Raw genomic sequence first — 20,557 nt, 5'->3', positions numbered from 1 at the left:
ACCAAAGGATGGTTAGTGTAAAAGAAAGTCAATGGTTTGGAATGGCTAAGTCAAAGTCCTGACCTTAATTCTACAGAAATACTGTGGAAAGACCTGAAGAAGGCAATTCATGCCAAAAAGCTCAACATCTATTCTGAAATTATTCCAAGCTGATGTGAAGGGCTGATAAACAGTTACCAAAAATGTTTTGTTGACATTATTGCTGTGAAAGATGATCACACCAGTTATTGAAAGCAAGAGTTCACATTCTTTTGCCTCACACACATTGGATAAATGGAAGATGTAATATTTTTTCTCAAGAAATAAATGAATACATTGAATGTTTTTGTTTTATTTGTTAAATTGGTTTTAGGACGTGTAAAATGAATCAAGTTAGAGGTCATATTTATGCAGAAATAGAGACAAATTTAAAGTGTTCAAGCAGCAATGTATTTATATTTACCTGGACAAGGTGGAGATAAACAGCAGGACTGTAAGAGAAGAGGTCAGTTGATATGTCATTGGTCCTTACAAAAAAGTAGATTAGGATCTTTAGTTTCCCCAAACGTATCCACAAACTAATGTGATGTCTGACAGCAAGGGTGTGGCACACAATGTTTCACTTTTGACCACACCAGCTTAACCCTTCTATGATATCCTCCTCACTGACTTCTTTAAGTGAATAGTTTACAATATTAGGAAGTTTCTGGTTTAGAGCCCACCCTGATTTCAGCTTGAAACAGGACGTCCCTAAATCTTCATTTGCAGGACACTCATGTTAAAGTTTTATCCATTTACTGCAACAAATATAGTTTGGTGGTGTGGCTCTGTTCATGTGATGCACTAGAACAAGTCAGAGTAAGCTGGAAGCTCACAAACGCCCTTACCAGAGCCTATGACACAAAATATTCCAAAGTCACAAACAGAGTGCTAATACAGTCCATATAAATGTGTTACACATTTATATGGACTGGCTATAGGTTGTGAACATACATGATTGAAGGGTGTATGGAATATATGACTAAAATTACTTACTGAATTGGGATTTAAATGAAAAAGAACTTAAAAGAAGACTCAGCTTTAAAATCTGCTTCATGTCTTTTCTCTCCCTACCAACATTTTTTCCCAATGAAATAGGTGCAGAATTCTTCTACCACTGTTCTCATTCACACTATGAATCTTCTCTGTCACTCTGGTGTCACCGTATTCACAGCTCAGAAGTGCACCTTTGCTTTGTGATGGTCCCCCAATGTTCAGAACTGGTGGCTTTTTCAGGCGGATTTAGTGGTGTGTAGAAGTCCTCCTCTGTTCTTTTATGTTTACCAAAGTGTCTACAGAACTTCAGCAAATAGGCTTGGAAGATATACCAAAGGCAGAGTGACCCACAGACACCTGCTGCTTCAGAATATATGTATGTATGTGTATTTCTGTGTAGGGTCACTAGGTGTATATGATTCAGGCCAGCATCAACCAAATAAAGGCCCGAACTAATGTGGGGTGTTGAAAAATGAGCACCAGATGCAACATTTGTTCATTTTATCCCATGTAGTGGAAGACAACTGATGGAGCTTCTTTCATATGTATCGGTTCAGCGTATATACTGCCAGGTCTCTCAGCCAAGTTGTTGGAATCATTTATAACTCTATAATCTCCCAACATAACACATACCTTTCATTCCTGTCATTTTTTGTGCAGTAAAACATTGCTGGCGTAGCTGATGTTCTCTGAAGTGAGATAGGTTGCCAAAGATATGTCATCCTGCTAAACTTTATTTTTTCAGTGGACAATGGATCCTCATAAATAATCAAAATCATTGATAAAAGACTATTTGTGCCGTGGAGAGATACATCACCCATGCTTGTGTATTTGAGGAGAAAAGGGTGCTGCTCACTCCATCTGTGGGTTTATCACACCCTCCAGACTCAGGAGTGATCATGATGTCATGACGTGCCCGACATAAACAGCCTACTTCATCTCTTGTGTGCGAGGTGGGTATTGAACTTGAAGCAGAAAAATATCCAAATACTGACCCACATGCAAATATAGCATCTCAGTTTAAAACTCACCAGTCACACTAAGCAGACTGGTAATCTCTGTTGATACAGTCTTGTTTTTTCTGCATCACTATCATTGTGCAATGCGTTGTCGTACAGTACGTGGTGTGAGATTTGTGGGCATGTACAAACAATCTGACATCAGTTTGAGGGTATATAGAAGTAACTTTGCAAATGGAGCATTCAGAACATGTTAAGGCCAGGGCTTTAACTTGCTGGGAGCATTTTTACATATACTAATCTCAAGTTTTAGACCTGTGAAAATATTTAACATAAACACCCGAAATCATAACATTATATAAATGACTATATAAATCACAAAAAGTACATTATATTATATTAACTGACTAAAATCATTCCTCACCCTGTCCAAATGATGACAGGGGAAAGTAACAGACTAATGCTTTCTTATCTCATTTATATCTAGTCCATACTTTGGTCACATGGTTCTTATATGGCATCCAAAATAGCTTACAAAAGATGCGTTTCTGTTCAAAGTCACATGGACCTGGAGCCTATAAATTAGACATTGAAGGTGGAAGGTTGATATCCCTTTGCAGAGCAAAAAATGTTTTGTTCAATTAAAAAAGACTTGCAGTCACTATATAGGTCTTTCAGAAACTTTTAACCAGGAAGTAATCATGGCTGAGCTGACAACAGTGCTATCAGTCACCACTGATTCATTCAATAACAATGATGATTCAGTCTAGTTAGTTCAATTTGTAGATTTCAGGGATTGAGATTTGTTTGTATTGGGCTCCACTATTGGGTAAGAGGTGGTGTTCACCCTGGACAAGTCACCAGTCTATCACAAGACATCAACACACATAATTAAGAGTTTCCAATTCGCATCCTCGGTCTGCTGGTGGAAACTGGGGCACTCAGATCAAACTCGCACAGCCAAGAGAGAGAAAGTGAAAACTCGACACAAAAAGGCCACAGTTCTTTCTGCTAGGCAACAAGGCTAACTGCTGAGCCACCATGCTACAGTATTTTAGCATAATGCATTTATCATAAAGGTTAAATTGCAACAAATTGCATTACGCAGGAAAGATGACACATTGTGCATACAGTACTTAGAACAATTTGCAAATTAAGTGAGATTCCAAGAATTGGAAGTGGCTACAGAAATGTTATTATACACTGACGGGCTAGTTATTAGCAGATGAATAATATCAAATTAGTCTAGTCAAACAATGTTTAATTATGATGATTATACTAAATTAAATTTGGCTGGACTGCCTCTTGCCTGTCTAGATAGATAGATAGATAGATGGATAGATAGATAGATAGATAGAAATGGCATGTATATCACTACTTTAGCTAACATGAATCTTTTCCAGGCAAATACAGAACACGTAATGTATACATAATCTATATATCTATGCAGCCAGGAAGTCTCTCTCTCTCTCTCTCTCTCTCTCTCTCTCACTCTCTTTCACACACACACACACACACACTCACACACACACACACACACACACACACACTCACACACACACACACACACACACACACACACACACACACACACACAAACAGATTGAGTCTCTATATTTTGTTTGCTGAAAGTGCTTTAAGAGCAGCATATAAAAATAGGCTCAGAGGAGTCAGAATCTTTAAACAGCTCCTTTACAAGGAAACGCTTACAGTGCGATGCTTTGTTCAAATGTTCATGTAGCTACTTTTATTCATCTTCACATCATTACGCCAGCTATTCAACTTGAGGACGATTGATGCACAGTAGTGTGTTAGCAGCAACTGAATGGGTTGATTGCTTTATTAATAGAAACATGTTTTAGTGATTGTGTCCACGTTTTTGGAGGGTGTGGTGACTCATATCTTGTTGACATGGAGACCAAAATAGCAGCCAAATGGAAGAGGACATTCAGTCTACCCTTGAGACTTTGCATGATGGTGAAGAAAATGGAGAGAGAAAGATATAGAGGAGTGACAGAAGGAGAGAAGAGAGCTTAGAGAACTATGAAGGTTTGTGTTGTATAAGCCAATGGTGAGTCATACTCACCGTTTGAATCTTGAGAACTAATAGAAAATCGTTTGTTTTCTCTCACTAGGGAGTGGGTTAACTCTGTGAGGACAAAAAAGGAAATATAATGTTTTATCTTTTTTATAAAAATGTAGTTATTTGACACATCATTTACATTTTGTGTCAGTTTATTTTTTGTTTTCTATATTATTGGCCCTAAAATTTGAGAAAATAAAAGTTTCTATCTCAAAAATCTATCTCAGACTTGGTGCTATATGTTTTCCATCTGCAAAGCACCGATCAGTGTTTGAAATGCAGACTGGAGGACCAATCAGGTTCACCTCTTTATCATGTTACCTCACTGACCTAACTCAGCTGTGGCTGAGGTTAAAGGATCATATTATATAAATCATATTATCAAAATCATTATGAATAACTCAATACTATTTTTCTTGTTTGAACTTGTCTAAAAAGCACATTTTTACCTTTATTTACCATTCTACTCAGCTAGCTTGTTTAAGTACACACTTAGCACAGTTGTTCGAAACAATTAACATTAGTGACTAAAGTACCCTGAATCCTTAAAGAATGACAGCAATGAAAGCCAAATTGTTCATATACAGTATAAGACATATATGAGATATATCCATGCTACTATCTGCTAATATCAATGCCAACATGAATTGCTGCTAACTGGGTTTTGTCTGTTACAGCTAACTAATGAGGAAAATAAAACATTGGGAGCTCAGACACTGACAGGGACCCCAGTTTGTCAAAAAAGAAGTTAAAAATAGTCAATCTGGTAACATAACAAGGCAAGAAAGGCTCTGAGAAGATACATAATAGACAGAGACAGCAGCAAAAATGAAACAAAGAAGAATAAGGAGAGGAGGTAATTGTGCTGAATTGTGTTGTTGGTAAAACTTTATGAACTGTAATATTAGTTCAAATTTGTCAGTGGAAACCAAATGTAGTTGTGTCTTTACAACATGCAGCTAAATGGTGAACAATATGTTATATCATAACTCCCTTTACTAGTTCTTGTAATCTATATTGTAATCACATTTTGTATTTCCTGCCTACTTATCTCAACTAAAAATCATAATTTTCTGTGAAGCCTTGGAAGATAGAAATTTATAATCACAAAGAGTGAGTTTGCAGAGTTAGAGGGTTCGATATGAAATTCTCTTGATCTAGAAAAACTCATAAAAAATGTGATGATTATATATCTAGAGTATATTAAAGCTGTCTGTTATTTTGACAAATAAAAGAACTGTACTATATGTCAGTTTTGCTAATGAGGATATAAAAACATTGAACCTCAATAGCTCAAAACCTCTCTGAATGCAGACAGAACATCATAATGCTAAGGACATGATAGCGTGATTCAGGGAACAAGCAAAAGCTGTCTTATGCAATGCAGGTCAGGGTCATTGCAGAGTGACATGAGAATGTGGTTCACCAAGTGCAGTAAATGCTCTCGCAGTAGGTCAGATGAGGTTCTAAAATGCATTGCTCAGAAGTGTCAGACCATAGCCTGATGTGTTACCATTGCCGCTGACTTTTTTTTACCAGTAGGCTTATTAATTTATTATCATATTTTACCTTATTTCAAAGTTATTCTATGTTAATCTATTTTTTGTGTATGTGCATGAGTGTGTGTTTGAGTAGAGTGAATGGAAACAGTTTTCTTTTATGAGAGAAAACAAATCTTGTTGTATATGAACATGCAATGACAATTCAGTCATTCATCATGAACACATATTGTTTGTTATAGTACAGGTCAGAGGCAAAAACGTTTGACATTTCATTTTTTTCTGTGATTTCAGGATATGCTTAGTATATTACATATGACTGTTGCATCCTTGTTTTGCTAAAAAAAAAAAAAGTTAATAATAATGTTAAAAACATTGTTGTTCTAACATCATGGTTTGTGACTAGTTCCCAACCTGGGGGCCAAGAACTCCCTTCTGGTCACACAATGATTTTAAGGGATTGTGAGATGATTACCAGAGAAGGAAATTTGAAATTCTGCTACTACACATAACTGACTTCATGGTCTTATCTTTTGTGTGTGTGTATAGTAATATATAGTATTATATCTTGAGGGCACTAAAAATTATTCAAAGTCACCAAAAGAGTTTACTGTCAAAACATTGCCATCAACTCTTGATAAACTTACAGCAGAGCAAGTATTATATGGGATACCAAGCAGAAAAGTTTGGGGACAACTGTAAATTCGATGACATTGTAGTTTAAAGGTAGCCAGTGGAGCTTTTGACCACTAGTAGTGCTATAGAGCAGTAGTTTTATGAGTGGGTTCCCATTTTGTGTGTATTGCATGCATGCACAAGCACGGAGCAGTGTGATACACATGCTGTAACGCCCACACTGACCTGCACCAGCAACAAAAGCTGGGAAGAGAAGCGAAAGCAAGCTAGCATACAAACAAAATTCAAAATATATACAAATATATAATGAGGAAAGAAATGCTTTTTGCATGTTTGTTAGGCCCCAAGAAGCATGCATTTTGGTGAGAAAATAATGCATGTACATTATATTGACCCTTATCTGTAGTCTTTAAAAGCTTTAGACAGTGAAGCCTAATGTGAAAGCTGCGATATTTCAAGGTCTTCCCTGAAGAACCAGAAGATCATCTACAGCCTCTCCCTAAGAAAATATAACCTTCGATCACTTTTGTTTCAATTAATTCCATCCATCGACAGTAAACAACAGACTTAGATGGCATTTGCTTTGTCAATAATTCTGGGCCAAACATGTTACAAACTTGCAACCTTTTAACTGATTTTCATTCCCCACCCCCTACGCACCGCACCATTCAAATTACACGACTGTTTCTTTTTATTGTCTACACCCAGTAGACTTTGTGGGCATACAAAAGGAAAGCAGCATGGTTTTCCGGTGCTCCATCAATTGCAAATGTAGTTTCACAATGAACAGGCAGGATAAGCCAAACCTTGCCATCAGCAGGACTTTCAGATTGAGAGGCTGAAAATTAATCTGACAGCATGCTTTCAAAAGACAGCCTGGAGCTACAGGACACACACGGGCTAATATGTGTTTCTATGTTTCTCTAGCCTCTGTGGTTTTCAATTATGTTTTGGGACTGTTTGGGCAGAGTTTCACACTGGGTGGCTCTTTGTGGCTAAAAGAGCCCACATTTAATTTACCATCAACTGCGTGTTTGTCTTGTTAAATATATTCTCCTGATAACAGTTTGTAAATTACTTATTGCTGGGGAATGAGCCAGATATATTTTAAAGCAGAGTTGCTTAGCAGTAAAGATGAAACCATCTGAAACAACAGTAAGTTGCCATAATAGTGTTGATGAAGACAACTTATTAATTAGTTGTTATAAGACCTTTAGTATACTGTTAAGCATTTTTACACCTTTCAAAATATATTTATTGTTTTGCATTGTATGATTTAATCCGATATTATGTATGCACACGTTATTAGTAAAGCTTGAAGCAACTGTCATTATTTGCACTGATTCTTAAAAAAATGTTTTTGGTAAATTTGCCTCTTTTGGAAGATATTGGGAACTCATCTTCTGGAGCTACTGACAGTGAACTCCATGATTGATTTTACTGTCAGCTCTGAGCATTGACAGAAGTCAGTCTGAATAAGGAGCATCTTGTTCATCTGAGAGGATACGCTACATATCAGACATTTGTCACCAAATCGTGACAAACAACAGTAAGCACTGTACTGATGCTAACATTCTCTGATACAAGAATATAGCTTGAGGGGACAGTATCACAATGAACAGTTATCAGACAAAAAGGATGAATGACAGGACCACATAGGCTGATCATGCAAGAATGCAATTACTGGACATGCCTTCTGCAAGATCTTACTGGGTAATTTTCGGGATAAAACGACTTAACTTACCAAAAAAATTCCAGTGTTCTTTGGTGGAGAAAATTTCCACAAAAATGACAATGGAAACATCTGCACTAATTTGTGAGAGTGTCTTCATTAACTTATAACAACCATTCTTTTATTAAAAAACCTGGAACAATTTGCCCTCTTTTGCTGGTACGGCATCATATCCATGAGTAACTTTTAATGAGAGAGGTAGCTTTAGGCCTGAAGACTGAGACGCTTCTTTAGAGCAATTTGTCCTCCATTGCTGCTGAATAATTATATCCATGAGTAACCCTTAATATGAGAATGTTAGCTGTAGGCCTTAATAGTTAACATTTCCAGGTCACCATATCTGCAAGCCTCATCTATCTCAGTCAGTACAACATGATTCAGTTTCAGTTCCATGACCACAGTTTTATGGTAAATGTAGTAGATCTTGTTTGGGCAATATGAAATTGATGTAAATGACACTCATGAGCAACAATTGCACATTGAGACTTGAATGGCAACAACTATGTATGTCCTCAAGGCCCCCTTTCATTGGCTCAAAAACAGCAATGTCCCAAGGTTATTTATATAATACTGTCTGAACAAAATGACAAGTGCGTCTTTACCTTGAAACTCCAAAAAAGGCTTCATTTTCATTAGTTCACTTCACAGCCCTCTCTGTTTCTATGATCTTTTTGGCTGAGATGCTCCTTATTTGTGTCAGCTATGGTCATCAGACAAAGAAGCTTTATTATAGTCTGAGAATGACGATCATCGGACATCCAAGGCCGCTGTGGAAGAAGGTGATCATTGTGACTACTGACACTTGTCTGAGGACAGAGAGATAGCGTCATCTGGCGTTACGGTCACACTATCCCCCACTCGCTAATAACTGTTCTAGCCTTATTGTCCCACAGGCTTGCCTTTCTTATTGAACATCAGAGCTAAAAAGAACATCCAAGCAGAGAGAGACAACAATTACATTTTTCACAGTATGCACTGGCACTATCTTGTATAATAACAGGACAAATAATTCAAATTCAGTGGCAGGAGATGTAAAATAACCAAGGTTGTGTTCTGCATGAATAGGAAATCAGAGCTGTATGGATGGACTGCCTGACTTGGGAATCCGTGTTAGTCATATCAAAACAATTACATGGAATTAGTTGCGTATGCTGCATCATGTCTGCACAGCTGCTAGTGAGTCTAAAAGTGTAAAACTTGCCCTGGGGTTGCTGAAAGAGCAAGAAGCCATGTTATCACCTACATTAAGATGGTTTATTGAGTTTTTAATGTCCATGACTAACAGTACAGATACACTTCGATTTTAACGAACGCAAGAATCCACTTCTACTCCTAGAGACACAAGTACCAGCTCCTGTTTTTTACATTCCAAGTCTATTCCTTCAGAATAATCTTACAAACCTTATGCCGACTCAATTACATGTGTTGAACGTACCTTAATCTTTTTTTATTTGGCCACTGGAGGGGAGTGCAACAAGCTGTAATCAAAACAAACGGATGAACATGTTAGCAAAAGGTTGTCTATTTACACATCAAGCACACATAGAGCAATATTAGTTCCCACTTTGAGTCATGTTTCAGGAGATCTGATGAATGCAAGTCCAACATTAGCTTTCTTTTTTGTTCTGTTTTGGTCTCCACCAGCTCCTGAGGGAAATATCTGAGTCTTGAGCTGCTACATGCTCCACTAAATTCACCAGCTAGTCGCTAACAGTCTCTGTCTGCTGTTTGGTGTTGAGCCGATGGTATACAGTCGATTTTTAGAGCTATTTTTTAGTGCTCCATGCTGTGGATGGAAAAGGCGCTGATGTTAGCAGTGCGAGTGAACCAAAACAGCAAACACCAAAACAATCTGCCCAAAGATGCTAAAAAGCTTCACAGAACTGAGAGGAACTGCAGTCCGGTGATATTTCTGTGTGGCAGCATGGTCTTTCACATTTCACCTCATCATCTACCTCACTATTAATATCAAAATGTTGATTAGAGCAGATTTAATGTTAAGATGTTGCAAGTTGGTCGAGGTGGATTTAAAATATCACTGGGTAGTTCAATCAAAATTCATCCTATGTTTTTCAATTGTTCTATCCCTATATAAAAACTTTTATGTAAAACCTAAAAAAAAGAAGTTTCCTAGCTGAATCCGACGCATGCAAGCATCAGTATCAAAATCAGTTTGATTGATTTGCTTTCTATTGGAATTGGCCGCTTAGCTTTTGTCAGTCCGTTTCCATTTACTTCCTGTTGCTCACATTGAAAGTGCTGTAGGATACGGCTGATTAATTCATTCATTTAGTTGAAATGAGGAGTTATCTCGATTATACCTCTTCATTTCACTCATAAGGTGGCAACTGACTGCAAGAGAGACCGCTGTGAGCTGGAAGTTACCAGTTAAGTTGCTGTTGACTATATTGTACATCATAAGTAGTCAAATAAATGTAGTGGAGTATTTAATATTAATTAATGAGTAATTACTTAGTTAAAGTAGAAGTATCTTAAAATTGTTACTTTCCATCACTGGGATTACTTTATTCATTGACTGTGGCTATATGATCAACTGTTTTATTCCATCTAATGTCTGCATTTATTCATGCTGTTCAAATTATTTTCCTATTTTTCTTCTTTTACTTGTTCTTTTGTTTCTATATAAAGACTCTCTGAAACCAGAGATGATATTTGATACGACGCACCCTAATGAACCTCTGGTGTCTATTCTCCTTCTATTACTGTAAGTAAAGTGCATTTGCTTTCACAGTTTTCATTTCACTGAACTCAGTATATGCACATTTTATAGTATTACAGTATGGTGGAGCACTGAGAAATACTAGCCACTGTGGGGTAGTGTTTCTCTTCATAAGAATTTGGCTACACCAACAACTATGTTGAAAATGTAACAAATATTAAAATGAATGTGCACATCTGGCTGAGTATCTGTGCACTTTGGATGAAACAAATACCACAGCACACTTTTCTGTAACTCTCCAGTGCAGATATATTTGCTTTAAAGACCAAAACTATGAATTAAGTTTGTTTGTCTTTCCTTACCGGCTGTGACTTTTCTTTCATGTACTGTATGTCTCAGAATACTTTTTCATCATTATTTAAATAGTTTAAAAGCTAAAAGTATCATTCTTGAGTTGTGAAATACATTCTCATATTCAGTCCAAATACCTGACCCCTAATAGCCAGTATCTCACCAAATATGATGCAATGCTGTTGAACAAACATGGCATAGCAGTGGGTTTGTCTTTTCCAATGCTGGAAAGCAGGCTGAATGGAGGAATTAAAGAAAATACCCTATTCAAGCACTACATTTCTTGACCTTAATACACTTTGGAGATAATTTCATATTGTAGTTAGGTGTTTCATTTACATTTTCTCTGTCTTTCACATCTACATTAGTTCTTATTTTTCACAAACAATAAAGCAGAATATAAGTAAATAAAAATGGTTTAGTGCTAGTATCTAATGAAGAAACATGTCACCTGCCCCTCAGAGTATGTTTACAACCACACCAGTAGACATGGGCATGATTTTACTCATAAAAGGTTATTTGGACCTATGTTAAGAACCAAATTTAGCAAAAAAACAAACAAAAACATTCTGTGTTAATTTCGTTGCAGAAGTGCAATGAAAAAGGAGAGGTGGAAGGTTGCCCACTTTTTAACTTCAACAACAAATATTTACTTGGGTTCTGTTTTTATTACACTAGGTGGTACAGTACATACACACATACGTGAAATAATACGTAGAAACATAAGCTACTACCAAATTGTTAAGCAAACAAATCAAACACATTTTTGGTGAGATTTTGCACTTCAATATTAAGAACAGGTTTTAGTGCAGAGATCAGGCATAAAAACGTGATTATTGGTGATTAAAGGTCTCCTTATAGTTACTGTTCCCACCACTCTGCTCATTTCTTGAAATAATTTACAGGAACAAAGGAAAAGTGGAAAGTTATGGTCAAATGAGACTAATATGAACTGTGGGCCCAGTACAGAGCTTCAAGATATTAGTTTTAGTAAGAAACTGTAAAAGTATGCTGCGCTAAAAATATGCGTTCCTACAAGTCCAGGGATGTCTTTATTGACAAATTGGATGTAGTTAACAAGCTAGTCTGCAACATGTGCAAAGCTCATACCGTCACTGTGTGGGGAGAACTTCTGAGCTGTGGGAACATTGAAACAATATAATAATTTAATCATTTTTGTTGCATTGTTGTATGTGATGTGATTTATTCATATCAATGCATTAGTATGATTATTATTAATAATACTTTCATAAATATGAATCTGACTCTATACCATTTGGAAATACATTGAAAAGGTGTATGACACAGTACTACATTTATGAGGAAAGAGTGGAGTTGATTCAACTAGAGATGATTGACGACACACTACAAATGCCCCACAGATAATGTATTGCTTGTAATCCAATCCATATGTGCAGCAGGTGCGGTGTGTGCCTCTGGCTACAAGAATACCAAACATAGTCACCCCACCCTGTGCACCTTGAGCCTTGTCTGGTTTACTGCCCTTTCTCACATGCACCATTGATCATCCCATAATGTGGAGGGTGGAGATGCTCTGAGCGTCAGGTGCTGTAAGACTGAATTTCAAAGTGGTGTGTTAAGGAGAGCGGTTTTATTCATGGTGGAAGTATTTATGCACAAAAGAAATGTGGAGGCAGAAGCAAGTTTACTTGCTTAGTAAGAAGTATAAGAAGAGGAATTAGTGTGATGTTCACGCAAGAAAAATAAAGAATGTGAAGATCTACTGTAGGTGGTGGATAAATACTGTTTGCCCTCTATGCTTGTATTCTGATTTCTTGTCCTGTTATATTCTTGTTGTCAGCAACCACATTTTTTTCAAAAATATCTACAAGTATGCATGTAGTTACTAACTGGTAACTACAGTAATTGAGTCAGACACTGAGTCAGACATTATGGCATTAGGGTGATCATTTCAGTGTCCACTCTGTGGTCTATATGTACTGTAACAATTTTCTTAATCAATTATTCCATTCCTCACCTATCATCAAGCTACTTGACCCTCTGATTTCAAAAAACATTTTAGAATGTCAACCCATAACTATGCGAAGCTATCTTACACAAGTAAAGGGGGGGGGGGGGGGGGGGGTGATTGAAAATTAAACTAAATTAAATTATTATATTGAAAATACTATGGGTTTCTTCTTTCATGTTATTTGCTCCTGTCTTACATTTGGTTTAGGCAATAAACCAACTTAGTATTGTAAAGAAAATCCCCTGCACCACAAGGATCCTGCTGCAAAATGATGACTCCAATCAGAATTGAACAGCTTGAGAAAGGTCAGTACAGTTTGACGGATTATAGCTGCAAAGAATATGATTTTTTCTTGGTGGTGGCGGTGGTGGTTGGCTTATTTAACATTCATGTTTTCCACAATATAAATTTAGATGCAAGTGAATGTAGGTGCAGGGGTGTGTGTTGGCACAGCAGCATGTGGAGGTGATGGTGGTTCAGTGGCTTTGATGGTAACTGTTGATTCATCCTGTTCTTCGTTATTATTTGTGTTTCTGAGTGTTGCAATTTAAACAGACAAGGAGGTAATAGGTAACCCTAAAAACAACAATATGCAACCCCCTTGAGGCCTCTAGGGGCCCCAAAAAGGCTCATGTTCATTGTTTGTCAACTGGTTGCACTTAATTGAAAGACTGTGTAAAGTGAATTCAGACATTTTCTTCTAAACACATTAAAGGTTGAATATGTAGAATATTTATTAAAAGCTATATTTTAAAAAAAAATAATACAGCCACGGGGCGTCTTGAGGGGTACAGAATGAAAGTATTGCGTTTCCATTAAAAAAAAAAATTTAGTCTGAATTAATATTTTTAAAATTTTTTGACGGGTTCGACAATGACGTTCTGTGTACATTGTACCAGCCATTTAGCGGCCGGAATTGCAGGTTGCCAGGGTTGTCTGTTGTTCCGGCGCAGCTACTGTAGGCTGGCACTGGGTGAAATGGAGTTGTAAACAAACACGGCCGTGTTGGACTTACTAAAACCAGCGTTTTTTGCTCTCAAGTACAACTTTTCATCACAAAACTTCGAAGGTAAGACAGAATATCTGTTAGTCGCTGTAAATAAGTGGTTGTTTACCTTTGTATGCTGCTGGTTCACTGAGTTTTTAGCGCAATAATAGTGGTACTGTTGAACTCGCCAGGGTCTTAGCTTTCATATGAGATGCTATTTGTTTGTGTACCATGAAGTATCAAAACGGTAGCAATGGAAATGTGGAGAGTGGGTTGACTTTCTGACGCTATTCGGATTTTGATATTTGATCATTAACCTCTTAACGCACGCTGTTCCGTTCACGGGACGGGACGGATGTTAGGAGGTAGCCACACGTTCTTCTGAATGTTTTAAACACCAACCCTTAAACATATATACTCATGCCGTACATTGTTGGAAAGCTTAGATTGCTCTGATTCATTCAAGACCACTCACGACTTATATGGTTGCTCACAGCCGTAATAGTATTAGCGATTAGCTTGGCTAGCCACTCAGCTAAGTGAGAAAAGCTATAATGCCTACATACCTTCAAAGTCTTCCCTTTATCCACAACGATCATCTTATGACACAGGACTTTATGTATAGCTCGCCAAGTATCCATTCTTGTGAAATATGAAATCCGTTTCCATAAAACCGGAATATTTTCCTCAATATGTCCATGTATTTAGTCCAACACGTAATGTAATAACTCAAATAACAAACCATATACGGTCCGTTTACGTCATTTCCTGACCTGCGCGTCCATCTCAGAGTACACGTGACTAGATGTTTACGACCGTGAGCCTCTTCTGCTTCTGACGACACCACACACAAGCCAATCGGTGTTTAGGATTAGGCAGTACATGCAGAGACATTGCTGCTACTCCCACTGGCGTATAATGTCTCTGTTTCAAGTCAGTTACAGCGAGGGTATGTTCGCTTCCTGTTTTCAAAATAAAAGCACCAACTCTATCGTTATGGTTTTCTTAATAATAAAAGGCAACGGGTGTTTTATTTTGTGAAAATGACCGGAAGTGCATTACTCGCTACGGCTAACTTGAGTGGCTCCGAATTCGCAGGAACAAAACTTTAAGCAGATGTTATTTGGACAAATTAGCGTCACATTGTGGATCTAAAGGTATACTTTCTTGCCTAAAAAGGTTAGACATGTGGATAAAGTGGTATATTTACAGAGTTAGAGCTAAAATAAAATCCGGCACCGGACCTGGCAACCCGACTGCTGGAATTACTTTTTGGTTGTTGCGACTACGATCTCGAGACATTAGATGGCGTTGTTCTGCTCATTCTACATATTCTACCTTTAAATAGGTCATAAATGTATTTCTAAAAAAGGTGTAAAAAGCATTTCAACCATTTAGATTTGAATTGTGGAGCTAGGCTTCACAAACTGTGTTTCAAGATTTCTGTGTTCAGGATTTAGTGGGCGGGTCTGAAAATCACTGCCGCGTTACGTAACACAGCGGTGATTGGCATAAACCCACCACTGCTGCTGTAGAGGTATAAATACATTCAGCGCACACTACTACTACTACAGTCTACCGGACGTAACATTCATGACGTCACCCATTGGTTTGTGGACTGCTGCTTGGAAGCCAATAGTTTCGAATCTGGGCAGCGCCATCTTGAAAATTTCAGGTGCATGCTGGGAAAAATAAAAACATGGATTCTACTTATATGGGCATGAGGCGGGGACATGGGCGGAGCGGGGAGGTTGCAAGGGCTACATTTCGAGGACATATGGCACTCAACCTGTCAATCACGACGTAGCCATTCCCTAATGCATACCTTGCTTTATCGTCAAATATAAAATCAGGGAGGCCAAAATTTCACAAATGAACATCATACTACATTGAAAAAGGCTTTAAACTAGCGATTGAGAGCATAAACACATGTTGAAAATGTTTACTGAGGTTAGAAATCAAGTGAGAAGTTGGTGAATTCTCCATTGACTTGTATTGAGACGGAAGTCCTTTTGACACCAAAACGGTCGCCCCCTGGTGACTTTTTGCTAGAATGCAGTTCTAAGTTACTTCCGCGTTGGCCTCATTTCAGAGGACCGGAACTCCCCGCTTGCAGTCTACAGTTAGCCAGTTAGCCGCCGAGCTAGCCGTCACCATCTATATGGCGCTGGCCGCCGGGCTAGCAGCTGAGTTAGCAGCAGACAGCTCTCAGACGTAGCGTCCATGTTTCTGGTAGAGGTGGTGACTTTGATTGACAGGTGACGCTTGGTAGGGGGCGGGGTTTCAGCGAACTCGGTGGGCACTCCCACAGCGTTTGGGAGCAGAAAGAGGCTGATTTTTACACAACTTGGAAGCCTAATTTCATATATTTGGCAATTTTTTTAATCATTCAAATTTGGCAGGGTGGTTAACAACACACTTTTCTGTGGTATGTCAAACTCAGAACACATATTTATTCTTACTTTACACAGACTTTAATTTACCAATTTGTTTAGGAATTTGAATCATTAATGTATAATATACAGTATATCAAGTCTGTTTTTGTATAATTAATGACTTTAACATGCCCTGGACTGGACTGAAAATCTAGTTTTCAGACCTCATTTTAGACTTTATTTTAGCTAATATTGGAGTCACATCATGCATATTCCTAAATAATGTTGTTTTTAAATAAACTGTCTCAAACAATCAGCAAACAGAAAACCTGGACTCAGTTAGTATACCAGCATAGGAGTACTTTTGTTTCTGGGTAGCTCTGTGCACACAAAAGCAAAGGGGGGGAGGGGAGATTTAAGAGAGTAAAAAGGGACCCAGGAGACCCAATAACAAAGTTTAGCTCCATGCCCCCTTAACTGTTTAGTCTAACCATGTGTATGAGGGATGACATTTACTTCTAAAAGACAAAAAGAGATTACCTAACAAGCAATAAAGTGACCCACTCATGGTTTGGGGTCAATGCATGGACCCAAACAAACATGTATAATTCAAAAAAGTCAAATCGGTTAAAGCACTCTGACATTTTAAAACATGAGAAATAATAGATTTACGGGTAATTAATCTAAATCTTTTTTGACTGGGGATACCTGCAGATGTTTACTTTTTTAGTCTCACAGGGGACCTCACATCATTGTTTTCTGTTTCTATTTTAGTACTTTTTAAAAATACCAATGTATTGTAAGTCAAAAACACCGAATTCCACCCATGCGGTTTGACTTGATTGAGATACTGAATTCATGTTTGCCATGGGACCTAATTTAAAGTGTCACACACTATGGTCACACACCATCAGGAGGGTGTTGGGGCACTCTATCAGTCATTTTGAAGGTTTTGTGGAAAGATTTTTGGGATTATGGTTGGGCAATATAACAATATTATATTGATATAGTGATATGACTAGATATTGTCTTAGATTATGATTGAGTTGATCAAATGGGTATTCCAGTACACACCAGGACATTATTGACATTATTTTAGCAAGGGATTACGTTAAATAAAAAAGGAGCATGTTTTGCTTAGAGTGAATCTGATTTTGTCCATATCACCCAGCCCAAATTGGGATAAAAGCTGCAATTTGTAGCCTATTAAAGAAAAGTAGCCTATTTTCGTTGACACAATGTGCAAATTATATGTAAGCTAACTTTCATAAAATAATAGTAATCATCTCTTTTTTCAGATGACATTAATTACGTAATGTTTAAAAAAAGAAACATTTTGCTATGATGGTTGTTTCTTACAATAAATTCTTGGGACCCCCAGGGGCCTCAGTTGGTAGTCTTTATATGTTGTATGCTGGCAGGATGAGGGTTAAACAATCCTAACTGTGTGCAGCCTTGTGCGAACAGCTTTACCTGACTTTTACAGAGTCCGGTAGTAGCTGGGTGAGAGGCAGCCGGTTGGTGCAGGTTTTCACTGTTAGAGGCAGGCCGGGCCCAGTGCTGCAGGTTGTCCGGTAGGGTGCCTGCAGAGCTACAAGCATGCTGTTGATGTCAGGAGCAAAAGGAGGGGAACGTGAGGAATGGCTGAAAGCTGACGGTGATCTGTAGCAAACAAACCAGGACGTCAAACGATTGTCCGGTAACGTTGAAGTGAACATTATCCCCGCCGCCGGGATCAGCCTCTTTTAGCGACGCAGTAACAGACACCGCTCGGTTTTTTGGGGTTATTTAATGGGACAACGAAAACGCAAAAAACGCAAGGTAGGCTACCGCTGCTGTCGCCAGCATTGCTACTTTATTTTCATGGACTAATACGACACGCAGGGGTTTGGAGAAATGTTTCACGGCAAGGTACACCGCTCGTCTTCGAGGGCAACGTCGGGGTTTTAACGCTAGCTAAACGTTAAATGTGCATTTCTTTTGGTTTATGTATGAAGTGTTCATATAGTTTTTTTTGAAAAGCCTCGGTTAGGCTTCATCTCTTCATGCCTTCACCGACTAACCACATGAGAAGTCGACGTCCGGAATAGATTAAACCACAAACAAAGCCCCCCTCTCCTCTCCAACCGCTTCTTCCCCTCCTCACTTTTTTTACCCCCTTTAAAATCGCTTTCACCTGAAACTTGAAGAGGAGGAAAAATGCGTGTGGATTTGTTTTGGGTATGTTTGTGGTGTTTCCTTCGCCCCGGTGCCGCCGGTCAAGGGCAGTCGACTCCGGCCGTCTGTTCGCCCTCATGCAGCTGCGATGAAGATGGGGGTGCTGACTGCTCCGGGAGAGGACTGACCACCGTCCCAGCTGGGCTCAGTGCTTTCACTTATTACCTGTAAGTACTAAAAACGCAACCACTAAACAAAAACATGTCTGTACACTTCTTTAATGGCTCACCAGGAAAGGCCCCCACGTATGGGATGTTGTGTTTACAAGTGAGTGATGGACATTGAACATCACAGGGGTAAACTTTGCACAAATGTCTGGCCAGAGGAAATGCTCCAGTGAAGATGTAGGGATGAGTGCCCTGGTTTAGGTTTCTAGTCTGAGTCACTGCACATAGTTCCGTTTAAACATCACACAGTGAAAGCTTGACAAGTAGTCTCCAAACTTTCTGTTGCAGCCAAAAAGTTAACTGAAAAGGCATTATTTCAAGTCACTTGTTGTTTTTAGATATGTTTTTGGACTGAAGTGAATCATTAGTTTCATTGTCAATCAATGATTAAGTTTGTGAGATATCAGAAAGTGGGGAAAAATGGCCCGCACAAACTAGGGACAAGGTGATGGCTTCAAATTCAACAGTCCCAAAGATATTTCATTTAAAAAACTGTGAAAAGCAGCAGAATACTCATATTTGAGATGCTGGAAACCAGTGAAGTTTGATATCATATACTTGATTAAAGACTTGTTGCAGATTATATGTCTGTTAACTAATTGTTTCAACTCTAGGCATGTTTTAAAAAAAAGGATTTGTTTCCATTTACATTGCAGCATGGGAGTTTATCCAAACAGCGCCTTGTTCCCAGTGTTTAATGTGTAATATAAAATAATTACGGTAGTCAAGAGTCAAGCTGGTGCCATTATCACATTCCCGCCACAGGTCTGTCACCACCACTACTTTAGATACTAATTTTTTATGAGAAGTACAGCAATATGGGCACCACAGGTTAGCTCTTCACACAGTGGTGCAGATACAGTTGATTGTTCCTGAAGAAACTTCTCGGTTTGTTTCACAACCTCTGGGTTAATCATAAACTAAAGTAACCACCTTGGAACCAGTATTGAAAACAGCAATTTTTTGTGTGTGTGGCTTTTTGTAATTACTATGCTGCCTCAGCAAACACATAGATGAAATTATGAGTTGAAGTTTACAGAGGCGCCTGTCTCTTTTAAAATGAGTTGTAGTAAAATAACCTGTCACCTAGCCTAAAACTTTGAAGGTTTGTCTTTGTTTTTGGAGCGCTCCCTTTCTGTGCAATATTGCAATATCACTTTTTTTTTAAGAGGCTCCGCTACACCAGAGCCAATATGGTGCCACTTGAAATCACTATTGTTAAGAAAGTGTTAGATAAAGTAAACATAGGAAGTGTATTCATATACCACTCTGTCAAGACATGTCACACAAGGCCTGCTGCTTGCAGCTGAAACTCACAGCATACTTTTTCCTCTGGGAAAAAAACTCCCAATTTATTACGGGCAGTCTGACATTTCAGTCTCTACGTGAAACAATGTTTTCACAAAGTGATATCACAGTCCTGACTGCCACTCTGCTGCTCTACTTTGTGCCAAAATGGAGACCAATATGTTGTTTTCAAGATTGTGCTATCTTCTTGTCTTGCTGTGTGTGTGTGTGTGTGTGTGTGTGTGTGCATGCTCATGGTTATCTAAATGCTCTATGACAGGTTTTAAACACTGAACTGCCTAATATATTCAGTTCAAGCTCTTAAAGTATGTGAAAGGTTGTTTGTCCTTGTCGCTGTCTTACTCTCATTTGTTCTCCTGGTCTCTTGAACTTTAGTTGTCCTCTCCCGCTCCCTCCGTCTTTTGTATGTGGAGCACTGGGGTTAGGGATCATGATGGATTAGTGAGACATATTGCAGCTGCAAGAGCTCCTTCTCTCAGGGCTAACACACCCACAATAGTGTGCTGATATGTAAAGAAAAAAAACTCCATATACGAGTATTTTGTTGTTACAGTG

The 20,557-nt window shown here is 38.3% G+C and overlaps 2 protein-coding genes across 2 annotated transcripts in view; one reads left to right on the top strand and one right to left on the bottom strand.

Moving 5' to 3' along the window:
- spi1b (Spi-1 proto-oncogene b) overlaps window positions 1–20,557 on the bottom strand; it is a 162,504-nt gene that overhangs the window by 61,597 nt on the left and 80,350 nt on the right. The window lies entirely within an intron of this gene.
- lgr4 (leucine-rich repeat containing G protein-coupled receptor 4) overlaps window positions 17,731–20,557 on the top strand; it is a 34,275-nt gene continuing 31,448 nt past the window's right edge. Inside the window, exon 1 of the mRNA XM_053324437.1 lies at window positions 17,731–18,694. Coding sequence (XP_053180412.1) covers window positions 18,510–18,694 — 185 coding nt within the window. The 5' untranslated portion in view covers window positions 17,731–18,509. The remainder of the gene's footprint in view (window positions 18,695–20,557) is intronic.

This window comes from Scomber japonicus, chromosome 1 (assembly GCF_027409825.1).
Source record: "Scomber japonicus isolate fScoJap1 chromosome 1, fScoJap1.pri, whole genome shotgun sequence".
Classification (NCBI taxonomy): Eukaryota; Metazoa; Chordata; class Actinopteri; order Scombriformes; family Scombridae; genus Scomber; species Scomber japonicus.
The sequence above is the reverse complement of the archived record's forward strand: the minus strand, read 5'-3'. Positions and strand labels throughout refer to the sequence as shown.